Source organism: Solanum stenotomum, chromosome 8 (genome assembly GCF_019186545.1).
Source record: "Solanum stenotomum isolate F172 chromosome 8, ASM1918654v1, whole genome shotgun sequence".
NCBI classification, from domain to species: domain Eukaryota; kingdom Viridiplantae; phylum Streptophyta; class Magnoliopsida; order Solanales; family Solanaceae; genus Solanum; species Solanum stenotomum.
The window spans coordinates 43,559,709-43,584,685 of NC_064289.1; the positions used below are offsets into that span (position 1 = coordinate 43,559,709).

At 36.3% G+C, this 24,977-nt stretch overlaps 2 protein-coding genes across 3 annotated transcripts in view; one reads left to right on the forward strand and one right to left on the reverse strand.

Moving 5' to 3' along the window:
* Window positions 1-24,977, reverse strand: part of LOC125874890 (uncharacterized) — a 942,258-nt gene that overhangs the window by 437,966 nt on the left and 479,315 nt on the right. The gene's annotated exons all lie outside the window — the stretch shown is intronic.
* Window positions 8,178-11,852, forward strand: LOC125874884 (uncharacterized). Of its 2 annotated transcripts, XM_049555928.1 has the most exons (4): window positions 8,181-10,037; window positions 10,827-11,028; window positions 11,107-11,297; window positions 11,371-11,852. In XM_049555928.1, exons 1-4 carry the CDS (start codon window positions 8,243-8,245, stop codon window positions 11,448-11,450), a joined length of 2,268 nt encoding a protein of 755 aa, XP_049411885.1. In that variant the 5' UTR covers window positions 8,181-8,242; the 3' UTR covers window positions 11,451-11,852. The 2 variants fall into 2 exon arrangements, 1 of the variants encoding a protein (XP_049411885.1); XR_007447319.1 differs by lacking the exons at window positions 11,107-11,297; window positions 11,371-11,852 and adding an exon at window positions 10,383-10,562 and having other exon boundaries at window positions 8,178-10,037; window positions 10,827-10,963.

Consider the following 24,977-nt stretch of genomic DNA (forward strand, 5'->3'; position numbering starts at 1 on the left):
AACAACAATTCAATATGGAGTTATTATTCACGAGAACAAACAATGATATATTCAAATTGTCGAGAATTTAGAGCAGCAGATATGGAAGAACTCAGGCAATGGGCATTAAGTCTGTTAAAACCTGAGCAACAACCTACAACAAGAGCTATAAGGAAGGACTTTATCTCATCGGAAATAATGACCAGATACTGCAAAACTATTGGCCATAAATATCCGGATCATCAATGTTCCAAATGTCAAGGCGAAGATAACGTGATCCCAGACGTACAGCTAGAGTAAGAACAAGAAGTGACAAGACCTACAAGATAAAAAGAAAAAAGCTATGCTAAGTGGAGCTACTTTATGAAAAGAAAAGCTAGTAGTAACGTGTTAAGTTAGAAATATTATGTAAAGTAAAGTTGTTTGTCATTTTGTAAAGATAGGAATCTTATTAGTACAGATGTAAAGGAGCACTAACGTGCTAGTCTAGGAATAGTAATAAGGTGTAAAGTAACTATAGTTAAGTGTAAAGTAATCATAGTAGGAATAAAGTAACCATAGTAAGGTTACTTATATGTGTATAAATAGGTAACATTATGGCAGATAGAGGTAAGACTTTCTACACGGAAAGCAAGCCTCTCTTGTAAACAAAAATATTCTCAAATAAAAATCTAAAGTTTCAGTTAAACTATGGATCAAAATAGTGCAGATACTACACAGGTATATACATTTATGATTATGCATAACTAAATTTATTAATTCCTGAATATCATAGTAATGGTAGAATAGATTTATATTAGTTATTATTTACTAGAATTATTATCAGATGTTTTCTAGTTTGTTAACATGAGGAAAGAAAGGAAAACTTCCAGACTATGTCATCCTAAAGTTGAAACCATAGGCATGAGAAGCCGTGAGGGGAGTAAACATAGTTGAGGCGCTGTTAGGAAGAAAATACTTTCAAAAGTACGATGTTAACAGTGACAGGAAAACATGTTGAAAATAATCTAGTTTATAGTAATCTAATATGAATAATATTCGTCAAGACTATGATATAAGGGAATTATGTTTTGAAATTATTATGTCTAATTTGCATGACGAAATGATATTAGCATATAAAACATTGATCCTGTATATACTCAAAAATATAAAAGTTATTGATCTAAGAAAGATAATATGGAATAAAATATTTGAAGAAGAAGAAGAAGAATTAATCAATTAGGAATGGTATGAATTTGAACTAGATAGAGTAGAAATTGAAATGTTAAAATTTAACTTAAGTGATTTAGAAATAATGATAAATCAAGAATACTTTGAATATTGGCAACAAACTATGATAAATATTACCTTATTAAGCAATTTAATAAAAGAAAACATAGAAGTATTCCAACAAACTCATGACATACAATACATAGAATATATATTAGAAAACATAAAAGAAATTATTAGATTAATTCCTTTAGAAAAAATATATTATGAACAAATAAATTCATAATTTATATATATGAACGGACCCTCATAGCGGTTTGACTTAACCCCAGGAATCTCGTGTGATTTGAAAATCACCACAAAGTTCATCAGATGTTGGTTGACATCATCACCAACAGCTCCTCTAAACATCCCTTCAAGTTCAGTAGTTGGATCATGGTGCTGGTGATAGTGAACTTCACTCCTGGAGGTAGTATGAGTAACATTATCGCTTCGGTAGCTCTAGCCCCATCTAAATCCAAGTCATCTTCCTCAAAGACTATATATGCATGTTGTTGCACTCGACCCAATGGAGCTAGTGGTTGTTGGTGTCACGACCCAAGCCTAGGGCCTAGACGTGACCGGCGAATGGGGAACCCGAAGGAACCCCAAACAAGCCTCATAGTGTATCATTACACATCCTTGGTCGCGGAAACAATTAAAATGACCATAAGCGATAAGCATAATCAAGGGGGAAATCGGGACTAAGGGAGCAAGAGAAAAAAAAAGGAATGATACATAAATACCATAGATGAGTCAAGCTCAAGCATAATACACAACTTGTCCAACACCACCTCTAAACATGGGTACTTAGCGGGGGACAAGACAAACTACCGGGCTCACCCTCATAGTCAAAACATAACTAAAAAGAAAAAAGTCTTATACATAGCAAAAGATCATAAGCAACGTCCCCAGAATGGAGGACTCACCAATAACCTTGATAGGAAATCGTATTAGCCACGCGGAGGAGGATGGTCAAGCGGTGCTCCGGTCCCTACATGGTGACATCATGTAGGCATAGAGTATGCATTAGTACGTTTGAATGTACTAAGTATATGGGATGCAATGCAATGCTACAATAGATGGACATCATAGGAAAAATGCATAATCATACCCGATAGATAGCATATTAATGAAATGATATGTATAATGATGCTTACATAAAAAACATATTTAGTGGGACGTAGTACATGTGTGGCGAATGACCATCAATATAGTATTTCCAAGGCCTACCACCCCCTTGGAGAGGCGAAAGAGGTACAAACCCCTCAATGTGGTTACCCGGGCCTACCACCCCCCGAGCTAGGGACCAAGGTACAAATCCCTCGATGTGGTTATACGGGCCTACTACCCCCCGTACTAGGCAACCAAGGTACCAACCCCTCGATACGGTTACCCGGGCCTACAACACCCCGAGCTAGACTTGGTCGACTCACAACACTTATATAGAGAAAATCATATACATGTATCCATTTCATCATCATTTCAATGATTATATGACCATCCGATTCATAGGACGTACATTGGACCTTCCATTTCCTAAGAATTCTATAAGTGGGCATTTTATCAAACACATGGTGGGCTATTGTTCATGTAAATAAAATCATGTATTTCAAGAGTACTAAGTCCAACCAATTCGAAAATCCATATAAATCAGCCCACCAACAACATACATCTATATAAATCAACCTTCATAATTTGATCATGGAAGCATGAAAACCATAAACATCACATAATAATTCCATTTCATGATAATATGCAAAATTGACCATAATAGGGTGTGTAGTAGTAATTTCATACTTCAAGAGTTCATAAATAACCATAGGGACCCATAAACTTGAAGTAAAAATAAAGGATAAATGGTTGGACTTGTGGAAAGGAAGGTTTCCACAATCAAACCCACATACCTCAACTTTGGAGAATCCTTGATGAAGATTGGAATGGAGAATTGAAGCTTGAGATTGAGTCTTGAATCCGGAATTAGAGCTTGAGATGTTTGAATTTGGTTGAAGATCTTGGAGGAATTTTGGAGAGGGCTTTGAGAGTGTTTTTAAAGTTAAAAAAAATGACTAAGTATGGGACATTTATAAAAAACGTCCCCAACCCGCCTAAAAAAAAAACTCACTGGAAATTGCAAATCTACACAGACAGGTTTTACAAAAATGGTCATAACTCCCTCATCCTAACTCGGAATGAGGTGAAACCAAGTGCGTTGGAAAGATGACTCAAAGAGCTTTAATTTAATAGGTTGTGGCCCTTCCAGTTCCTTGTGTGCTAATAGATATGCCCCTTTAAAGTTGACCCTCCAAATTGCATTTTTTGCGATTTTCGAATTTTGATACGGTTGCTCTAAAATTCGGGTTAGACCTATTTCCCACTCAATTTGACCCCCTGAATAAGAATATGAAGTCGAATTTCCAAAATCATGCACGGATTTTGAGATATATGGAAATTACAATTATAGGTATTTCCGAAGCACATTTTCGGACATTTTTGGGGTCGTTTCAGTTGGTGAGGAGGAACTATCTCTTCTAATCCTTTAAGTTCCTCCACCACCCTAGGTGGGTCGTTCACAGCATAACATTATAAAAATATGACTTAAAGAAAAAAGAGAATGTAAAAAGGTATAATTAAGAGAGTTTTAATATATATTTTAAGTTCTTCAATAAAGTACATAAATGAAATAAAGAGAAGATGAAAGAAAAACTTTTAAAAAAAAGTCAAATTACTATAATAATATTTTTATTGTAAGACTCTACATCATCTTCTTCCGAAATTCACAATTTTCTCTAACTTTGTATCTTCCTCAATCTTCTTATTCATTCCTACAAGCACAAATTATGAATATAATTATATGAAATTGTTAGTTACTCCATAACTTTATTTGTATTGAGTTTATTCAATTTGGTTTCAAAGATGAGTTAAATTGACTAAAAAAAAATCACATAAATTATTAAAGTAAAAAAATACAATTTTAACTAAAAGAAGCATTTTTACCTCACAATTTTCTCTACTTTTGTATACCTCAACTTTCTTCTTCATCCCTACAAGTACAAATTAAGAATATACTTAAATGAAATTGTTAGTCACTCCATAATTTTATTTGTATTGTGTTTATTCAATTTAGTTTCAAAGATTAGTTACATTGACTTAAAAAGTAAAATGATATCACATAAATTATTAAAGTAAAAAAATATATAATTTTAAAAATTAAAAGAAGCATTTTTACCTCACAATTTTCTCTACTTTTGTATCTTCCTCAACTTTTCTCTTCAACCTTCAAGCACAAATTAAGAATATACTTATACGAAATTGTTAGTTACTCCATAATTTTATTTGTATTGAGTTTATTCAATTTAATTTCAAAGATTACTTCAATTGACTAATAAAATAAAATAATATTCACATAAATTATTAAAGTAAAAAACATAATTTAAAAAATTAAAAGAAACATTTTTACCCATAGATTCTTTCCGAATTTGTTGAAAGAAACCATATGATGTGACGATTAACATTTTCTTCTCCACCCTAATGTATGATATGGTGATGGAAAAGTGAAAGAATAACTTTGAATGAAAATTTTCTTGATACAAAATATGAATTTATATTGAAAAAGAGAAGGAATACCATAAGGTGTCATAAACTAATAAATTTAATTTGGAGGTTATGAAGATTAGAAAAATGGAGTTATGAATATTATTAAGATTATATAAGTTGAAGATGTGTGAGTTATTAGTAGTTATTTCTTATTTTATTAAAGATATTAAATATATATTATAATGGTAGGTGAAAAATTTTGAGTAATTGAATGTGAAGATTTTTTGAGATATTAAAAATAAAATAATTAAATAATGAAGGAAAAAAATTGTCAAAAAAGGTTTAAAAAGATAAATATGAATGGAGGCCATAGAAATGTGTCACATCACATTATCTATGTTTCTCCTTTAAATATATATAGATTCTTTTTTGCTGGATTAGGCTCATCAATAACAATTGACACTTTTACTAGTTCAAGTTCTTGCCTTTTATTTCACTATTGTCGTATGTTTTTGTTTAGGGAAAAGGGTCAAAAATACCCATCAACTTTGTTTTATTGGTTGACTATTTCCTTACCGTTAAAATAAAGTTATTTTTACCCATGTCGTTACTAATTTCACCATTTTTACCCCTCAATTGGATGGAAAATCCAAATCAACTAAAATTATCCAATTTCAATTAAATGACCCGATTTTCTCTTTTAATCCGAACCCGACCTATTTATATCAAATTAAAACCCTAAACCCATCTCTCTAATCTTCTCCATCTCCTTCCTCGTTGAAACACATGCTACTAAAATTGACAGGAAATATTCTGTAGTTAAATGAGTCAAAATGTAGCAATGATCACACAAACAATCAATCAAAATTAGCACACTAGTGTGGTCGGAGCTTGGAGCTCGTTCAATCATCGAATTTTTCTTTCCTCCGGGTATATATGAAACTATGATATTGCTTACTTGTTGAGCCTATCCGGATATGAAGTTATGGTTGTTTGTGTTGTTGGTTTGATCTGTTAGCGATGCTTCAGTTGTTTTTCGGTGGGGTTTTGGTCGGGGTTTTGTTGGTTGGTTGTTTGGAGGTCGGAGAACTGGTGATCTAGTGGTCATTTGCTGGTTGTTTTAGCTTGGGTGATGGAGGTCTGGGTTCTGGGGGGCTGAAGTGTGGTTTTACCATCGGATTTTAGCGTGGAGAGGGTGGTGTTTGAGAGCTGTTTCAGGTCGGTTTTGCAACTATTTGAATGATTCTGGCGGTGGGTGGTTTGTTTAATGTTGTTCCATCTTGGATCTGGCCGGAAATAGAGAAGAAAGGTCTTGTTATGGTCATCGAAAAGTAGAGGAAAATGGGTTTGTTGTTAATGTTTTCTACTTGGTGTCGTTTCTGGTTTTTGGGGCTTTTGAGTGGTGGTTTCAAGTGGTGGTTTGGAGGTTGTTTCAGTGGTGTTTCACCGGAAAGAAGAGAAAATGAATGGCGGTTTTGGGTTGCCGGAGCTTGATTTTGGGTTTTAATTTGGTATGAATGGGTTGGGTTTAGATTAAAAAGAGAAAATCGGGTCATTTAATTGAAATTGGGTAATTTTAGTTGATTTGGATTTTCCATCCAATTGAGGGGTAAAAATGGTGAAAATAGTAACGGCAGGGATAAAAATAACTTCATTTTAACGGTAAGGGCATAGTTAACCAATAAAACAAAGTTGAGGGTATTTTTGACCATTTTCCCTTTTTTTTATATTCTATTTTGCTAAATTAGGGTTATCAATAACTGTTGACACTTTTACTAGTTCAAGCTCTTGTTTGCTCTAGAAAAGCTTAACTATATATTTTTCTTCTTTTTTCCAAAAGAATATGTTGTGGATTTGTGCCAAGGACATCTCGATAAAATTAGTAGTCTAACACCAAATTTTAACAAGGGGTCTTATATATTTACAAACATGCCCAAAAATATTATTAATTTAGGTTAAATGTTTTATTAAACTGATATTAATTATTTTAAATAATAAAATTTTATTACATAATAAATTTATTTTGTTTAAATTATTTTTTATAAAAAATATTTTATTAATATAAACGTCCGAATATAATTTTATTTGAATTACATATTGATTATGCTTATATAATGGTGAATTATTAAAAAACTAACCGTCTTAATCATTCAATGTTGAGATTAGTGGTGGCAAATGGGCGGGTTGGATCAAATTTGGGCGGGTTGAAAATGGGTCAACATAAAATGGGTAATAATTCAACCCGCTCATAGTTGATATGGGTAAAACAGGATTGGGTAATAAATGGGTTGGGTAAAATACTAGTTTACCCATATTTTCATTTATAAATAGTACTCTACTTAAGAATTCAACATGGAGAAAATATTTTAGTCTTTTTTTGATGAAAAATGTTGAAAATGCTTCATTTAGTTTTATTGTAACATAAAAGTAAAAAAAAAAATCCTAACTTTTCAATATAAAATAAATTTATGTAATAACAAGGGGAAAATATTTTTAATTTCAAAGTAAATGAATAGTTGCATTTTAGGACAAAAAACATGCTTAATTTACTTTAAGCAATGTCAATACTAATGCATGATTTGCTTATTTTAAACTATTATTTATTATCCAATATAGATTTGAAAAAATAAAAAAATATAATTATAATTAACAAAAGAAATGTACATTAAATCTATTTTTTGGAGGGGCAAAGACTTCACATTTTCAATTATAGAGAAAAAAAATTAGTTCTATAGAAGAACATAATTAGGAAGAGAAGTTACAATTTATTTTAGTGAAATCATGAATTTTGAGTGAATAAAAGTTAGAAGTTTAATCCATTTGGCTAATCCATACTTTACTCATATTTTACCCATAGTTTACCCATATTTTACCCATATTTTTATGGGTTGAATATGGGTACCAACCAATATTTTACCCATGTAAAAAATCACTCATCCAACCTATTAAAATATGGGCGGGTTACCAAAATATGGGCTCATTTTGCCAACACTAGTTGAGAGCTAGAAGCAATATCTTAATCATTTAGACGTGCGTTCGTATTCAGACGTCTTAATGTTAATGAAAACAAATAAGGCATAATTCGATGTGAAATTAAAAAAATAAAAAATAATTTAGAGGGTGGGCTGGCCGGTTGAAGGAAAGAAACGTAGCAACGGGATGTGAGAGGGAAAATCCGGTTTAGTAGGTGAAAGTGAGGTTGAGCAGAATTGTGTTGGGCTGTGAACCAAACCGGTCGAAGCGATAGTGAAATAATCGGGTCGACCCGATCTTTAGAATCCTAACCGGTCATGTTTCGACTCTCTGTTTGTGTATAAAATAAAAGAGAGAAAAAAACCCAATCATCAAACCCTAACTCGGTTGGTTTCTTTCTCCCATCTTTCGACCGTGGACGAACAGGTAAGTTTTTATATTATTCAGCTTTGTAATTATAAAATAATATTGTGGCGGTCGTTTATATAGATTGAAGGGGTGATTGATGGGTTCTAATTTGGAACCAGTGCCAGTTACTTCACAAAAGCATGACCCAGCTTGGAAGCATTGTGAAATGTTTAAGAATGGGGAGAGGGTACAGTTGAAGTGTATTTATTGTGGCAAAATATTTAAGGGTGGTGGAATTCATAGGATTAAAGAACATCTTGCAGGTCAAAAAGGTAATGCATCTACTTGTTTGAGAGTTCAGCCCGATGTTCGCCTTCTAATGCAAGATAGTTTAAATGGTGTTGTAATGAAGAAGAGAAAAAAACAGAAACTTGCTGAAGAAATAACAACTTATAATGCTGGCACTGCCACTAGTGACATTGCTGCTGAATTTACTGATACTTGTGGCCTCAATACGGAAGTTGACTTGCTTCCAATGCCGCAAGCTATTGAACATACCTCTAATTTATTTTTGAATCGAGACCAAGGACCTAATAATATAGGTGCAAGGAAGAAAAAAACTAGGATTAGAAAAGGGGCATCTTCCTCAAATAATAATGCTATGCTTCTGCCAATTAACCAGTCCAAAAGAGTGAACAATCATGTGCATATGGCAGTAGCCAGATTCCTTTTAGATGCTAGGGTTCCTCTTGATGCTGTAAATTCTGTTTATTTCCAACCCATGATTGATGTGATCGCTTCCCAAGGAGCACAAGTTTCTGCCCCTTCTTACCATGACCTAAGAAGCTGGGTTCTAAAAGCTTCAGTTCAAGAAGTGAGGAATGACATTGATCAATGTTCAAGCACTTGGGCAAGGAGTGGTTGTTCTGTTTTGGTTGATGAGTGGATTACGGGAAAGGGTAAAACACTGCTTAACTTTTTGGTCTACTGCCCCGAAGGGACAATGTTTTTGAGGTCTGTCGATGCGTCTACCCTAATTAATTCCACGGATTATCTATATGAGTTGCTTAAGGAAGTAGTGGAGGAAGTTGGTGTGAGAAATGTGTTGCAAGTAGTAACTAGTAATGAGGAGCGATACGTTATTGCTGGGAAAAGGCTCACTGATGCTTACCCTACACTCTTTTGGACGCCTTGTGCTGCTCACTCCATTGACTTGATGCTCGAGGACTTAAAGAAACTTGAGTGGATCGATACAATAATGGAACAAGCCAAGTCAATATCAAGATTCATCTACAATAATAACATTCTCTTGAGTATGATGAGAAAGTTTACCTTGGGAGTTGACTTAGTTGATTTGGGAGTTACACGCTCTGCAACAGACTTTTTGACACTAAAAAGAATGGTAAATATCAAACACAATTTGCAATCAATGGTTACTTCAGTGGAGTGGGCGGAGAGCCCATATTCAAAGAAACCAGAGGGGTTTGCCCTGCTAGATTATATTAGTAATCAGTCCTTTTGGTCTACTTGCAGCTTGATTTGCCGCTTGACAGATCCCATCTTGAGGCTTTTAAGGATGGTCAGTAGTGAGGAGAGGCCTGCGATGGCGTACATTTATGCAGGGGTCTATCGAGCAAAAGAAACAATTAAGAAAGAGCTTGTCAATAAGAAGGATTACTCAGTTTATTGGAATATTATTGATCACAGGTGGGAATCACTTCAGCGTCATCCTCTTCATGCTGCAGGGTTTTACCTCAATCCCAAATTTTTCTATACTACTGAGGAAGATGTGCACCTCCATATCAGATCACTTGTATATGATTGTATAGAGAAATTGGTTCCTGATCCTAAAACCCAAGACAAAATTGTGAAAGAAACTACTTCTTACCTCAACAGTGCTGGAGATTTTGGGAGGAAAATGGCAGTAAGAGCCAGAGACACTCTTTTTCCTGGTTAGTGCCATTTCGTAAAATGAATGCCTGTATACACCTTCTCTCTGTGTGGTTTGAAATCTTCAGACAATTAGTGATTCAGTTAAGTTAGTTTATCTTAACTTGAATATTACCTCTTGCCTTCCATTCTGGGATTTCCTTGCTGATAGTGTGCCTAATGAACAATATCTCCATCCCTCTTCAACTTAACCTCTCTTTTATAGTCTAATGGTGACTATCACTGTAAGAAATCAGTACATTCAAAATGAATTTACATATTTTCATTTCTATCTCTTGTTTAGTTCCCATATCTTTCTAGTGTGGTCAGCTTATGTTGATAGGCTTTTATTTGTATATGCATGGTAGTAATGGGATGGATACTTATTTTCTACTCAAGATCCTTTTATCAGAGAAATATTTTCTGTTAATGGCCACAAACTAGTTCGAATCATGCACTATTGCATAGTTTATCCTTCTAGTTGCAAAAGACCATCTAAACAAATTTGCATTTGCTTGGATAGGATGCTGGTCAAGGTTTCAAGCCGCGTGAGTCGTTAACTAGTTTCTCTTGTTGATTTTGCTAGTTTCTCTCCCATTGATTTTGCCATTTTGTTTGCTTGAGTTTTGACTTCAAAGACTCTGGAGAAAAATTCTTGTTAGTCTAAGTATGAATTATTCTTTAGTTCAGGAAATTATTAGAGTTCAGCAAAGAAAATTAACAAGTACTAATGTTGCGTCATGCTCCTAGTATACTGTATCTTTGTCTGTTTCAGAAAAGTTACTAAAGTCATTATGTTGTAATTCTTGCAGCTGAGTGGTGGTCAACATATGGTGGAGGGTGCCCAAATTTGGCTCGCTTGGCCATCCGTATTCTCAGTCAAACATCAAGTTTGATTAGGTCTAAGCCAGGTCGAGTTCCTTTAGAAGAGATGCATGAAACAAAAAATTGCATTGAACATCAAAGACTTAATGATCTTGCTTTTGTTCAATACAACCTGTGGCTGAGGCAAAGGTAAAGGGAGAAATTGACATTGTTTTCCTTTCCTTGAGATGTAAAAGAGTATGTCTAATTTATTGCTTATGGCACTAGGAAAAACCTAGTGCCGGATTGTATGGACTCCATTTCCTATGAGAAAATGGAACTTGTCCATAATTGGGTTTCTAGGAGGGAACAAATTTCGGAGGACTTGGAAAGTTCAGACTGGATGACCGTTGACCCTCCTTTGGGAAGCATAGCTCCCTTTGGTCCATTAATTGATGATATTGAAGCCTTAGGCGCAGGTAACTTATGTTTCTCATTTAGGAAATCTTTGTAAACTGCAATTTTTGATGACCATCAATACTTGCTCTGCAGGTTTTGATGATTTTGAAATTTTTGGTGGGCCAAAAGATAGTGAAGAAGAGATTGTAGAGGAGAACACTGTAAATGAGTAAACTTTTGCTGTAGAAGATTTTTTGTTCTGTTGGAAAGAAATGGGAAGATTACGCTTGAGTCCCACATGGAGGCCACCTGGAGTTTAGCTTTAAGCCGTGACACATTGCAATGAGCAATATTGAGGATTTTGTGCCGATGCTCTGCGTCCATATGCTATTCCTTTACACAAACTTGGTTTCTTCGTGACTTCCCCTTACTCCCCGATAGCAATCTCATGTAACATATGGCACAGACATTAGTTTAATTTTTTTTTTTGAAGACTGTTGCTTGTTGGAGAGACCTTGTTTGTTGAATGGTATTGACCAATTGAGGGTCTGGGATCATTCAGAGAAGTGATTTGTGTCTCAAAATGCAAAGAAGCTGGTATAACTTTTGTTATAGAAGAATATATTTGGAGGGAGCAATCTTTTTTTTTCAACCTCATTCTGTTTTTCTCTAGTTTCCTCCTGTATCTTGTTGAAGCTCCAGAGTATACAGGTGAAAATATTTCTTGCATATCTGGAAATTGCGTCAAAGTTTGAGAGTTTGCAAACTGAGCCTGAATTTACATGTATCTTATGTTCATAATTGTGAATATCAACTGCCTTTGAGGTTATAAATCCCATATTCGTTGGTTTCATTAGCTTCAGGTTTGTTGGCGTGTAGACGAAATGGTATTACTGGCCACTTCTTTTTTCTTTGTCATCCTTTCTTTGAGCTTTGTCAATGTTTGCTGGACAGATTGAAAAAAAGAGAAGGATCAACAAAGTTGTGGTAATCGAATTTTATATACAGTGGGGCTGCCTGATATGTCCAAATTACACCTCTTAAATGAGATATAAAGTAGTCATTGTCAAATATAGAAAATGAGGTTGAAGTTGAATTCCACAGAGAATATAGTGTGGAATATGTCACTAGTGGTTATTTGACTGGTAATCTTTTATTTCAAGGGGATTTCAAACATGTAAAGTATTAGTATTTGCGTTGTCTTATAAGTAACCACATTGATGGTGAGTTTATTTGTTTGTATTTAGATAATGAAATGAAGCTAGGTCAGTGTTCCTCATTGTAATCATTTAAAATTTATTAAATATAAATTAATAAAAATGATTTGAAATATATTAAATTCAATATATATTAGTTTAAATAAATATTATGGATTAATATAATTGATTTAATTATTTAAGTCCAATAAATATGGATTTAATTAAAGTCCAAATTAATTAATTTGGGCTACAATAGATGAACCCGATTTGCTAAGTTCAATATCATCTCATCCTAGAGACCCATTTTGGTGCCACGTGGCAAATGACGTGTCATGCCAAATCAAACAAAGAAGCCAATATGATCATGCCAAGTGTCAAGATGACAAGCCCGCTCCATAAAGCTCATATGCAAGTCACTTAAGTCTGATTGGTCGAAGGGAATCATGTTCCAATCACAACTCCTCTAATTTAAAACTATAAATAGGGGTCCTCATAATTCTGAAAAGGAACCAAAAATTCTAAACAAGAAGCTAGAGAAAGCCGGTGGTATAAATGCCATAAATTTCTCTATAAGCTACAAGTTTAAGAATTCAAGCATTCAAGTTCAAGAACGATCAACATCAAGACAATCGGATTCAAGAACAAGCTTGAAGCCCTTGAACTCAAGTAAACATTAAGATCAAGTTAAAGTTCAAGTTCAAGTTCATCAAAGATTCAAGAACAAGCTTTAAAACCCTTGAATCCAAGATCAAGTTCAAGACAAATTCAAGATCAAGCTCAAGAGCCCTTGAATCTATATTTGAAAAGGCGAATTCAGAGGAATCATAGAGATTGTAACACTCGCACTTTGAAATAATAAATATGATTGTTGTGATACTTTTCCGTTCTTGATTATTATTTTCTCGACATGAATTTTATTGTCTATTTTGGCACGCCAGTGGGATAATATCTACCTCTCATCTCAACTTTTCAAGTATCAAATAATATCAAAATGTCTTCCACTATAGAAGAACAACTAGCAAGATTGACGAAAGCAATTGAAGGCTTGACAAAGTGCGCATATGAACAAGATGCTAAAATTTCCAAGCTAACAAATAAGACGGATAACATGATTGAGAAAATATTGAGTCAAACACGTATGAAGCTTCCTAAATTTCAAAACGAAGGAGAGTCTTGCATAAAGCAAACGAAGATCAAACATATTCATCTCTCCGTTGAAGGTTTGATTCTCATTTATCAATTGAAGTAATTTATCATAGAGGAAACTGAAGACAAATCTAAGTCTTCATCCAAATTTTCTCCCACATATTCAAAGCCATATACACAAATGGTTAATGACTTGAAAATGCCTTGAGGGCTATCAACCTTCTAAGCTTCAACAATTTGATGGCAAAGGAAATCCTAAATAGTATATAGTACACTTTATCGAGACTTGAAATGATGTTGGGATATATGGTGATTATCTCGTTAAAGAGCTCGTTCGATCTCTCAAAGAAAATGCCTTTGATTTGTACACAAATTTCGAACCTAATTCTATAGATTGTTAGGAGAACTAGACCAAGAGTTCCTCAATAATTTCTATAGCACAAGACGTGTCGTTAGAATGATTGAACTTACAAAGGTCAAGGTGAAGATGAGCTAGTTATTGACTTTATCAATTGCTAGAGACGTTTGAGTCTGAACTGCAAAGATCACCTTAATGAAACTTTTAGCATTGAAATGTGCATTCAAGGCATGAATTGGGTTCTTCACTATATATTGCAAGGATTAAATCCCAATACGTTTGAAGAGTTAGCAAATCGTGCATATGACATGGAATTAAACATGACTATAAGAGGAGATCAATGATCTTTTGTCTGTGGGTCTTACGAAGGTGAAAATCTAGAAGAACTCCAAAGTGGGGGAAAGTCTGCAGTTGAAGATGACTTTGAAGAGTCAATGTATATCTAGACGCTCCTTATAACATGAGCTTAAACTGCAAGTTACAACGCTTTTTATTACATGAATTTAAACTACAAGTTACAATGGTCCTTAACCCATAAGCTTAAACTTCAAGTTACAATGCTCCTCATTGCATGAGTCTAGACTGCAAGTTATAATGCTCCTCATCACATGAGCCTAAACTACAAATTATAATGCTCCTAGATGCACGAGCCTAAATTTGCATATCAGAAAGCTCTTCAAATTTGAGTTAAATCTCTAAGTTTGAAAGCTCTTCAAATTTGAGCTACATCTCTAAGTTTGAAAGCTCTTCAAATTCTATTTAGGCCTTCATATCATAAAGCACTTTAAATTCAAGATAAACCTTCAAGAGGAAATACTCCTTGAAACACGAGTTTAAATGGTATGTCACAAAACTCTTTACATTTGAGTTAAATTTTCAAGTTGAAATGTTTCTTGAAACAGGAGCTTAAATTGTATGTCACAAATCTCTTCCAATTTGAGCCAAGTCTTCAAGTTGAGATGCTTCTTGAAATACGAGTTTAAATTGTATGTCAAAAAGCTCTTCAAATTGAAATGCTTCTCGAAACATGGGTATAAAATGTATGTCACAAAGCTCTCCAAGTTTGAGATAAATCTTCAAGTTGAGATTGTCGTTGAAACATGAGCTTAAACTGTATATCATAAAACTTTTCAAATTTGAGTAAATCTTCAAGTAAAAATGCTCCAGCCTGTAAGAGTATAAACTTTGTACGACACACCCAAAAAAATACTCTCCCAGAACTACATTGTGACTAGATCCTCTTTACTGAGGTACATATGCTCTTAGAACCATATTCTAAGTTCAGTTGCATGAGTGTAAAAAAACCAAAATGTTCCCACTTGATCTGTCACATGAAAGTCAAAGCTATAAGTATTTTGTTTTATCTTTTGTCTCATCAAACTTTATTTTACGCAATATTGATGGGTCAATGGAAGGGGCAAACCCGTATAAAAATATGAGCCTTTTGAAGTCTTGAAATTTTTCAAAGTTTGCAAGTTGAAGTCTTCAAATCCTCCAAATATGCAAGTTGAAGTCTTCAAATCCTCCAAATATGCAATTTGAAGTTTTCAATCCTCTAAGTATGCAAGTTTTAGTCTTCAAAATTTTCAAGTATGCAAGTAGCAGTCTTCAAATTATCTAAGTATGCAAGTTGAAGTCTTCAAAGCCTCCAAGTATACAAGTTGAAGTCTTCAAATCCTCCAAGTCTGCAAGTTAAAGTCTTGGAATCCTCCAAATATGCAAGTTCTTAAATTTCCATGCCTTAAGGTGGATTATCCCTTTGTACCTTAAGCTTGTCTTTTCACGAATTTATCCTTCAACAGATCTTTGAATTCTCATGCCTTAATATAGACAAGACTTGTCCCTTTGCACCTTAAGCTGGCCTTTTCACAAATTTATCCTTCAAAGGATCTTTAAATTTCCATGCCTTAAGGTGGACGAGATTTGTCCCTTTGCACCATAAGCTGGCCTTTTCATGGATTTAGGATCTTTAAATTCCCATGCCTTAAGGTGGATTTGATTTGTTCCTTTGCACCTTAAGCTAGCCTTTTCACAGGTTTATCCTTAAAAGGATCTTTAAATTTCCCTACCATAAGGTGAAAAAAATTTGTCCCTTTGCAACTTAAGCTGGCCTTTCCACGAAATTTCTCTTTAAAAGGATCTTTAAATTTTCATGCCTTAAGGTAGAATTTTTTTTGTCGTTTCACATGTGCTCAAGTATTCAGGATCTTGAAAAGCCTCAAGTTAGTGATCTTCATGGTGGGGGCATTAAACACATCCCTTCACACCTTATGCTTAAGTACTCAGGATCTGGTAAAGCCTCAAGTTAAGTGATCTTCAAGGCGGGGACGTTAAGCACATCCCTTCACCCCCTTGTGCTTAAGTATTCAGGATCTTGTAAATCCTCAAGTTAGTGATATTCAAGGCGGGGACGTTAAACATATCCCTTCACACCTTGTGCTCAAGTATTGAGGATCTTGTAAAGCCTCAAGTTATTGATCTTCAAGGAGGGGGCGTTGAACACATCTCTTCACACCTTATGCTCAAGTATTCTTGATCTTGTAAAGCCTCAAGTTAAGTGATCTTCAAGGTGGGGATGTTAAACACATCCCTTCACACCTTATGCTCAAGTATTCAAGATCTTGTAAAACTTCAAGTTAGTGATCTTCAAGGTGGGGACATTAATCACATCCCTTCACACCTTATGCTCAAGTATTCATGATCTTGTAAAGCCTCAAGTTAGTAATCTTTAAGGCAGGGACGTAAAGACATCCCTTCACACCTTATGCTTAAGTATTTGGGATCTTATAATGCCTCAAGTTAGTGATATCAAGGCGGGGACGTTAAACACATCCCTTCACACCTCAAGATCAAACTCTTGTGCGATAAAACTCTCTAGTGTATGGCCTCCACGAAATATAAATATTGCTTATGTTAATCACAAGCCGGGGATGTTAAACACATCCCTTCACACCTCAAGGTCAAACTCTTGTGTTGTGATAAAGCTCTCCATTGTGTAGCCTCTGAAAAATACAGAGATTGCTTCCATTGGCCTATGAAAGAAACATATAATAAAAGGAAAAAAAGAACAAGAAATGAGAGCAAAAGAATGAGGAATATACTCCTATATAAAGATTAGTAATAACGGAGGTTCATGATGTTTTGCGTAATCAACGACACAACTTCCAGTACGAGTGTCTACGATCGTGCAATAGTATAGTAAACCAACCAAGGGTTGGGGTTGTGTCCCAAGGGAGTGGTTTCGAGAATTAATAGAAAAATAAAATTAAGTTCTAACTAGTCGTAGCTAAAGACATTAACGATGAAAAGCATTGTAAATTAAAGAGGGGGACACAAAAGTGTCAAATAACAATTTGGGGGTTTTGTCACAAGTATAGCAAAAACAACAAAAATAACAAAAAAATCAAGTATGGGGAGGAGTTCTTAGGGTGTGACCGCAATACAAGTTGAGATAAATAGTTGGGTACATGTTTTCGATAGGAAATTTGCAAGATAATAGTTACTAGACTAAGCTTTAGATGGAAATAAGTTCCCTCATGAGAAACTTACCCCGTTTGAAATGCGTTCCTCTCAGACACCCATTTGCCGCATGTAGACCAACCTACGCCGTACCCCACTCACTCTCTTGAGCTGAGTGTTAGGATATGGGACTACGGCTCACCCTCTCGGGCAGAACCTCATGTCGACCCACTCCTTAGGTGATCGGTCTAGTGGTCTTGGTTTCGCGACCTCCCTCTTGGGTAAGACGAAAACACATGGGTGGCTTTGTATTTGCAACTACAAGCCCATTAAATTAAACCACAACCACTAGGTGAAATCACCATTAAACTACATCTAACCTATCAGCAAGTAAGACCCAACAGTAATATCAACACATATTTGCTAATCACACCCCAAGAATGGAGGGTTTTAGCCACACATCAAGAGACAGAAATTTATACCTTTAATGATGTTGAAATCAAATGGGTATAGAGAAACAAGTCTTGATTTGAGCAAAGAAAGAAGAATCCAAGAGACCCACTTACAAATTGGAAGAGATGAAACCCTCTTCTTCTTCAAGTTTTCCAAAACCCTCCCCAAACTTGAGAGTAAAATAAAAAAGTACGAAAATTACATTAAGAATCTATTATTGTCTAATAACACTACAAAAACTGATACTAAGTTATAACTCTCAACGAGTATTTATAATTTTTAAAAATCTGTGTTGTAGCGGATCATTTGGCGACATTAGTCAGAATCGCCGATCAACTCGGCAATTCGCCCTTTGGTGTAGTTCATCGCCGTCTTGCACCATCCTTCGGCATTGTCGTGCTCTGGGTCATTGGGTGACATTGTACTGCTTTGCGAAACTCATTGGTGATGCACCGACTGCTCCCATTTTTCGCCGACTTAATCCTTTCCTTCAGGGTTCAGCACACTGGAACAAAAGGTGAACTGAGACCCTTCAACGATTCGCTAAGTGAACTGGGCGCTCCTCATGCCTTCATTTTCTTGTTCTTTTCAGCCTTTTCGTTCCATTTTGCGAAGTAGTGTCCATGCTTTCCTTCAAACTTCAAATTCCTGAAACTTAAAGGTTTTCATCAGATATTGAGATAAAATAAGCATTTGAGGACATAATTTCTATCAAAATATAGCCCTAAATGAGTCCAATTTGTGGACTCATCAACACTGCCAACTTAAACTTTTGCTTTTCCTCAAGCAAACTCAAGTTTAGCTGTTCAAAAAGGGTGGATCAAACAGTGCTACACAAGACTCAATCATGAATGTACACAACAAGACTTCTAACTACTTATGCTAAGACTGAATTGTGTACTCAAAGATTCAAGTTGTGACACACCGTTACCAAAGATTCTCATGCTCACAATAATTGCTACTTGTGCAAGTTCAAGCTCAACAAAAATATGTAAATGCCCTCACATAAAGAATGATTCCATATTCACACATAGAGGTTAATCAATTCAAGATTAGGAATCAGATGCAACGCTCACACTCAAAAAGAGGAACACAATGCATGTTTTCACCCATAGGTTTGCCCTTATTTTTCAATCGACTTTCAAATTTGCTTACTTAAGATGAAAAACGTCTTTTCAAGGCTTTTTATGGGGCTGAGTGCAAAGGTATGGTCATTTTGGATCAGTGACTTCTTCATCCTCGTGAGGTGTGGTGTTTTCAAAACGTCATTTTTCCTTCCTTTATTAGTTTTTCTTCTAGTGCTTCTAAGTCATCCTTTTATTCTCTCTCTCCATGTATTGCTTGGAAACCCAATTCCTTTTTGCACTTTTTATTCCACAAAATTAATTTTTTTTGAACGATTTCCATTTTGTTTTGCAATACCATGGGTTAAGGGAGACTTTTCTTGCACTTCTTGACTTCTCCTTTTCCTTTTCACCACACCTCACAACTTAGGCTTTTGGCCTAAGTTGGCTATTCACTAAACCACAAATCAAGAGGATTATAGGTAGTGGGTCAAGTAAGGTCTAGGGTTCATCAAGGTTCTTCCAAAGAAAGGTAAGGCTCAAGGGGTGTTCAAAAGAGTTTCACACACTCATGGTTATGCCACAAAAGAGGTATATGTCAAATTTGGCTCACACTCTTTAAAGTTGTCTAAGATCATTTCAAGTGCACCTTTCTAAATCAATCAGACTAATGGGGAAAACTCTGAATTTATTCATGCATGGTTCAAAGTAAGCTAATCACATAAGACAACGCCACTTAAGTCAAACAAGAGTACACACTTTTGCTATTGTGCAACGGTCATTACAAGAGAATCAATTCGATAAATGGCTAATCACAACAAGATGCAAAGAGTTCACATATTGTCTATGCAACTTCATTTGGTCTCGTCATAGCCGCGTATTAATGTTTGTTTGATTGATAGCACTATTCAAGTCATCAGTATTGATCAGGATTGAGACTTAAATTTTGCAAAAGAACAACCACTTTCAACACATGAGAGGTGGCAAAAATGTGCGAAAAAATTTAAAAAATTTCTGAAGGGTCAAAATCATTTTTGTAATTTAAAAGAAAAGAGAGCCATGAGCTCAAATATCCACAAAAAGCAGTAAATAACACAATTAAAAACTAAACAACCCAAATATATACGAAACACGAATCACAAATAGCACATAAAAGGTGAGCCTCACCCCACCATAAATAAAAGCAATTTGTCCTCAAATGCATTTAATACAGAGTCTAAAAGTCAGAATAAAGAAAGATAGAGAGAGAGGTAAAGAGGGGATCCTGTCTACACGCTTGCTCCATCTGTTGGGGAATCGTTGCCCAATGCATTAGCGTAGAATGCGACAATGGTTCCCGAACTATCATTCCTAGCTTCTGCAGTGATATTACCCGCAACCATTCTGTCCACTTCATAGCCCTCCAAAAAGAAGTCTATGGCCATGTAGAATCCACGTTTCCACGAAGGAATAGTGGGGTCAATGGGGGTCCTCCTGTTGGCACTTGCTTTATTACTTTCTTTTCTTTCTTTGGCCAGTTCTGCTCTCTTCTCGTCTCTTTTAAACTCTCGTGCTCCTACATGTCGGGGTGGCATGTCCCTTCCTGCAACCTTTGGTCTAGCCATTTCTGCAAAAGACTTCGAGAAAAGTTAGACTTTTAAATAGGGGCAGAGGAATTTTGGGTGTAGAATAGCTTCACCAAACTAGTTGGCAAAGTACTCATCTATTTAGGCTATTCGCTGAAAATGATGCACAGAAGGTGCAAGGGTGTAGACAAAGGGGAGAACAAGGAGTCCTTCGCGGAGTCACTAAGTATGCTTAGCGACATTAGGCTCATCGCCAAAAGTTATAGATCGATTAATACATATAGCATTCAGTTAAAGGCGGAATGAGGGCGTTAGGCGAACCGTCGAGCAGCTCGGTGAGCTCTACTCGGCTCGCTAAACTGCTCAATGTGTCTAATTTCAACCCATTTCTTTCATATTCAACCCAACAACCCCTAATAACGTCGTTTAAGCTTTTAAGGCATGAATTCAACGAAGAGCCATTGCAAAATTATTTTTACACACCCATGCCAACACAATTTCAAATCAACGCACGATCTAGTGGGATTCTACCAGTTACTCAGTAAATCGTAATTGGTAATACATACAATCCCATCAACTTAGAGACTCAACAACGATTTTCAATCATTTCAACATTATGCAAATGAGTACAATTTTAATAAATTAAACACGGGGTTCAGACTACCAACCTTTGATGCCGAACAGATACCAATGAAGTGCTAGTCAGCAATGCAATCCGAGTTCGAGCACAGATCAATGAAACAAAATATTCCAAAAGTGCAGGAAATATAAAAACTAGGGTGTTGGTGTGAGTTTGGAAAGATGAAAAGTGGGGGAAAATGAGTGAAGTTGAAACTTTTAAACCTTTGGCTTGTAAAGACTGTCCAGTTATTGCTCACTCGACGATGTTAGTCAGGCTCACCTACTCACTCGGCGGAACGCTTCTGCCGACTGTTGGGTTTCTCCGCCGAAGTTTACAGAACCTCTAGTTTGCGAGGGTCCGAACGACGGTTTCCATCGAGGTCACCGACATGATCAGCGATTCGCCAATGATTTCTAACACTCACCGAGTTTTACAGACTCTAGTGTTGACGATGTCTAGAGTCAAACAACGGATAAGGTCGAATTCACTGACCCTTTTGGTGACTCTCCGACTGGATTCATCACTCGCCTATCTACACTTTTTGGTTCACCCTTCATACTTCCATCTACACAATCAACACACCATTATTTTATCAAAGAAAAAGAAGGTAATACATGGTTTTGGGTTGCCTCCCAAATAGCGCCTTAGTTAACGTCATGGTACGACGCAAGTCAACCTTTAAACCTCACTCTTGGGGTTAGCCATAGTATCACTAGGCAAACCCTCTTGTTGTCTTGGATTAAGATGAGACGAGATATGACCCATTTGGGTCTCTAACTACTTGATTGAAACTGAATGAGAGGTGACGGTCTGGTTAAGGGTAGACACATCTTCTTTCATGCCTTTTAGCATTTTGTATGACCCTTCAACTTTGTTTAGGATACGCGAGAGCATATCCTTGGACCTACCACCTTCCGATTCCTTGGGCTTTTGCCGCTCGTGGGGAGGCACATATCTATCCTTCTCCCCATCTTTCCAATTTGGATTCCGATCTCTCCATTCACAGTCTCGATCTTTCTATCATTCGTCTCTAGTCCAACTTTGGTTACCACCCTGCCTTGGGTAGTTTGAATGATAACCACCGCCTCGGTTTGCTAGAAAATTTACCTCCTGGCTATACAAAGCTTCAAACTTCATCTCTTCAGGATTCGTGCTCCCAATCCCCACGGCATTGACACCAGGAGTACCAGCCCCTATGACATTCTTAGATAGAATATCAAGCTGTGTCATAATCTTAGCCATGTTTTGGTCTCTCTCATTGTCTTTTTCAATCTGCTCATTAGATAAATGGAGGGTGACAGGGGAGACCTGGTCCTCACGAGTGTACCACACTCTGTTGATGGTTGTCATGGCATCTAAAAGCTGGGCTGCTACCACGTACGACTACTGCATTAAACCTCCGGGTGAGAGTTGGTCAGTGACACCCTTGTTTACCGAGTCTAGACTCCGGTAGAAGTATGAAAGAGCACGTTATCAGGAAGACCATGGGTTGGGCATTGTAGCACCAATTTTTTAAATCGAAGCAAAGTTTCATGTAGAGGCTCTCCATTCAGACACTTGAAGCTTTGGATGCTATCCCGAATAGTCATCATCTTCGAGGGAGGGAAAAATTAGACATTAAATGTGGTGACCAGCTCCTCCCATGAAGTGATCGAATTTCGTGGTAATTCAGCTAACCACTTGCAAGCTTCTCCCATCAGAGAAAATGGGAATAATCATAGCCTGATTGACTCTTGACAGATGTTCTTTAAAGAGAATGGCCCACAAATATCAACGAAGTTTCGAAGATGCTCATGGGGATCCTCATGAGCCAATCCACTGAAGAGTCCTTTTAGTTGTAAGAGCTGCAACATAGTGCTCGTTATATAGAACATAGCATTCCCCTCGGCTGGGGTTAAGCAGATGGCTCCAACACCTCCCATGAGATAGGGGTCATTGACATTTGGCTCTTGGACATCGTTGAGGTTACCGATGTCATCTTCGTGGCCCACCTGGCTACCATTACTGCCGTTAACACTCATGCCTTCTGAAATACTTACAAAATCAACAAAACAAGACTAAAAGTTAAGTTAGTAAAACCACACTAAAAAGAACTAAAATTCTACTAATCTAAGAATTCTCAAGTAACACCACTCCCCGACAGCGGCGCCATTTTGATGTTTTGCGTAATCAACGACACAACTTCCAGTACTAGTGTCTATGATCGTGCAGTGGTATAGTAACCCAACCAAGGGTTGGGGTCATGTCCCAAGAGAGTGGTTCCGAGAATTAATAGAAAAACAAAATTAAGTTTTAACTAGTCGTAGCTAAAGACATTAACGATGAAAAACATTGCAAATTAAAGAGGGGGACACAAAAGTGTCAAACAACAATTTGGGGGTTTTGTCACAAGTATAGCAAAAACAACAAAAATAACAAAAAAATCAAGTATGGGGAAGAGTTCTTGGGGTGTGACCGCAATACAAGTTGAGATAAATAGTTGGGTACATGCTTTCTATAGAATATTTGCAAGACAATAGTGACTAGGTTAAGCTTTGGATGGAAATAAGTTCCCTCTCGGGCAACTTACCCCATTTCAAATGCGTTCCTCTCAGACACCCATTTACCGCATGAAGACCAGACTACGCCTTACCCCACTCACACTCTCGAGCTAAGTGTTAGGATATGGGACTAGGGCTCACCCTCTCGGGCTGAACCTCATGTCGACCCACTCCTTAGGCCATCAGTCTAGTGGTCTTGGTTTCGCGACCTCCCTCTTGGGCAAGCCAAAAACACATGGGTGACTTTGTATTTGCAACTACAAACCCATTAAATTAAACAACAATCACTAGGTGAAATCACCATTAAACTACATCTAACCTATCAGCAAACAAGACCCAACAATAATATCAACACATATTTGCTAAATCACACCCCAAGAATGGAGATTTTTGACCACAAATCAAGAGATAGAAATTTATACCTTTAATGATGTTGAAATCAAATGGCTATAGAGAAATAAGTCTTGATTTGAGCAAATAATGAAGAATCCAAGAGACCCACTTCCAAATTGGAAGAGATGAAACCCTTTTCTTCTTCAAGTTTTCCAAAACCCTCCCCAAACTTGAGAGTAAGATAAAAAAGTACTAAAATTATATTAAGAATCTGATATTGTCTAATAACACTACAAAAACTGATACTAAGTTATAACTCTCAACGAGTATTTATAGTTTTCAAAAATCTGTGTTGCGATGGATCATTCGGCGACATTAGTCGGAATCGTTGATCAACTCGGCGATTCGCCCTTTGGTTTAGTTCATCACCTTCTTGCACTATCCTTCAGCATTGTCGTGCTTTGGGTCATTGGGCGACATAGTATTGCTTCACCGAACTCCTCGGCGATGTGCCGACTGCTCCTTTCTTCTGCCGACTTGATCCTTTCCTTCAGGGTTCAACACAGTGGAACAAAAGGTGAAGTGAGACCCTTCGGTGATTTGCTAAGTAAACTCAGCGTTTCGCCGAGTGAACTCTGTGATCCTCAGACCTTCATTTTCTTGTTCTTTTTAGCCTTTTCGTTCCTTTCTGCGAAGTAGTCTTGATGCTTTCCTTGAAACTTTCAAATTCTTGAAACTTAAAGGTTTTCATCAAATATTGAGATAAAATAAGCATGTGAGGACATAATTTCTATTAAAATATAGCCCTAAATGAGTCCAATTTGTGGACTCATCAACACCCACAACTTAAACTTTTCCTTGTCCTCAAGCAAACTTAAGTTCAGCTGTTCAAAAATAGTGTCTCAAACAGTGCTACACAAGACTCAATCATGAATGTACACAACAAGTCTTCAAACTACTTATGCTAAGACTCAATTGTGCACTCAAAGATTCAAGTTGTAACACACCATTACCAAAGATT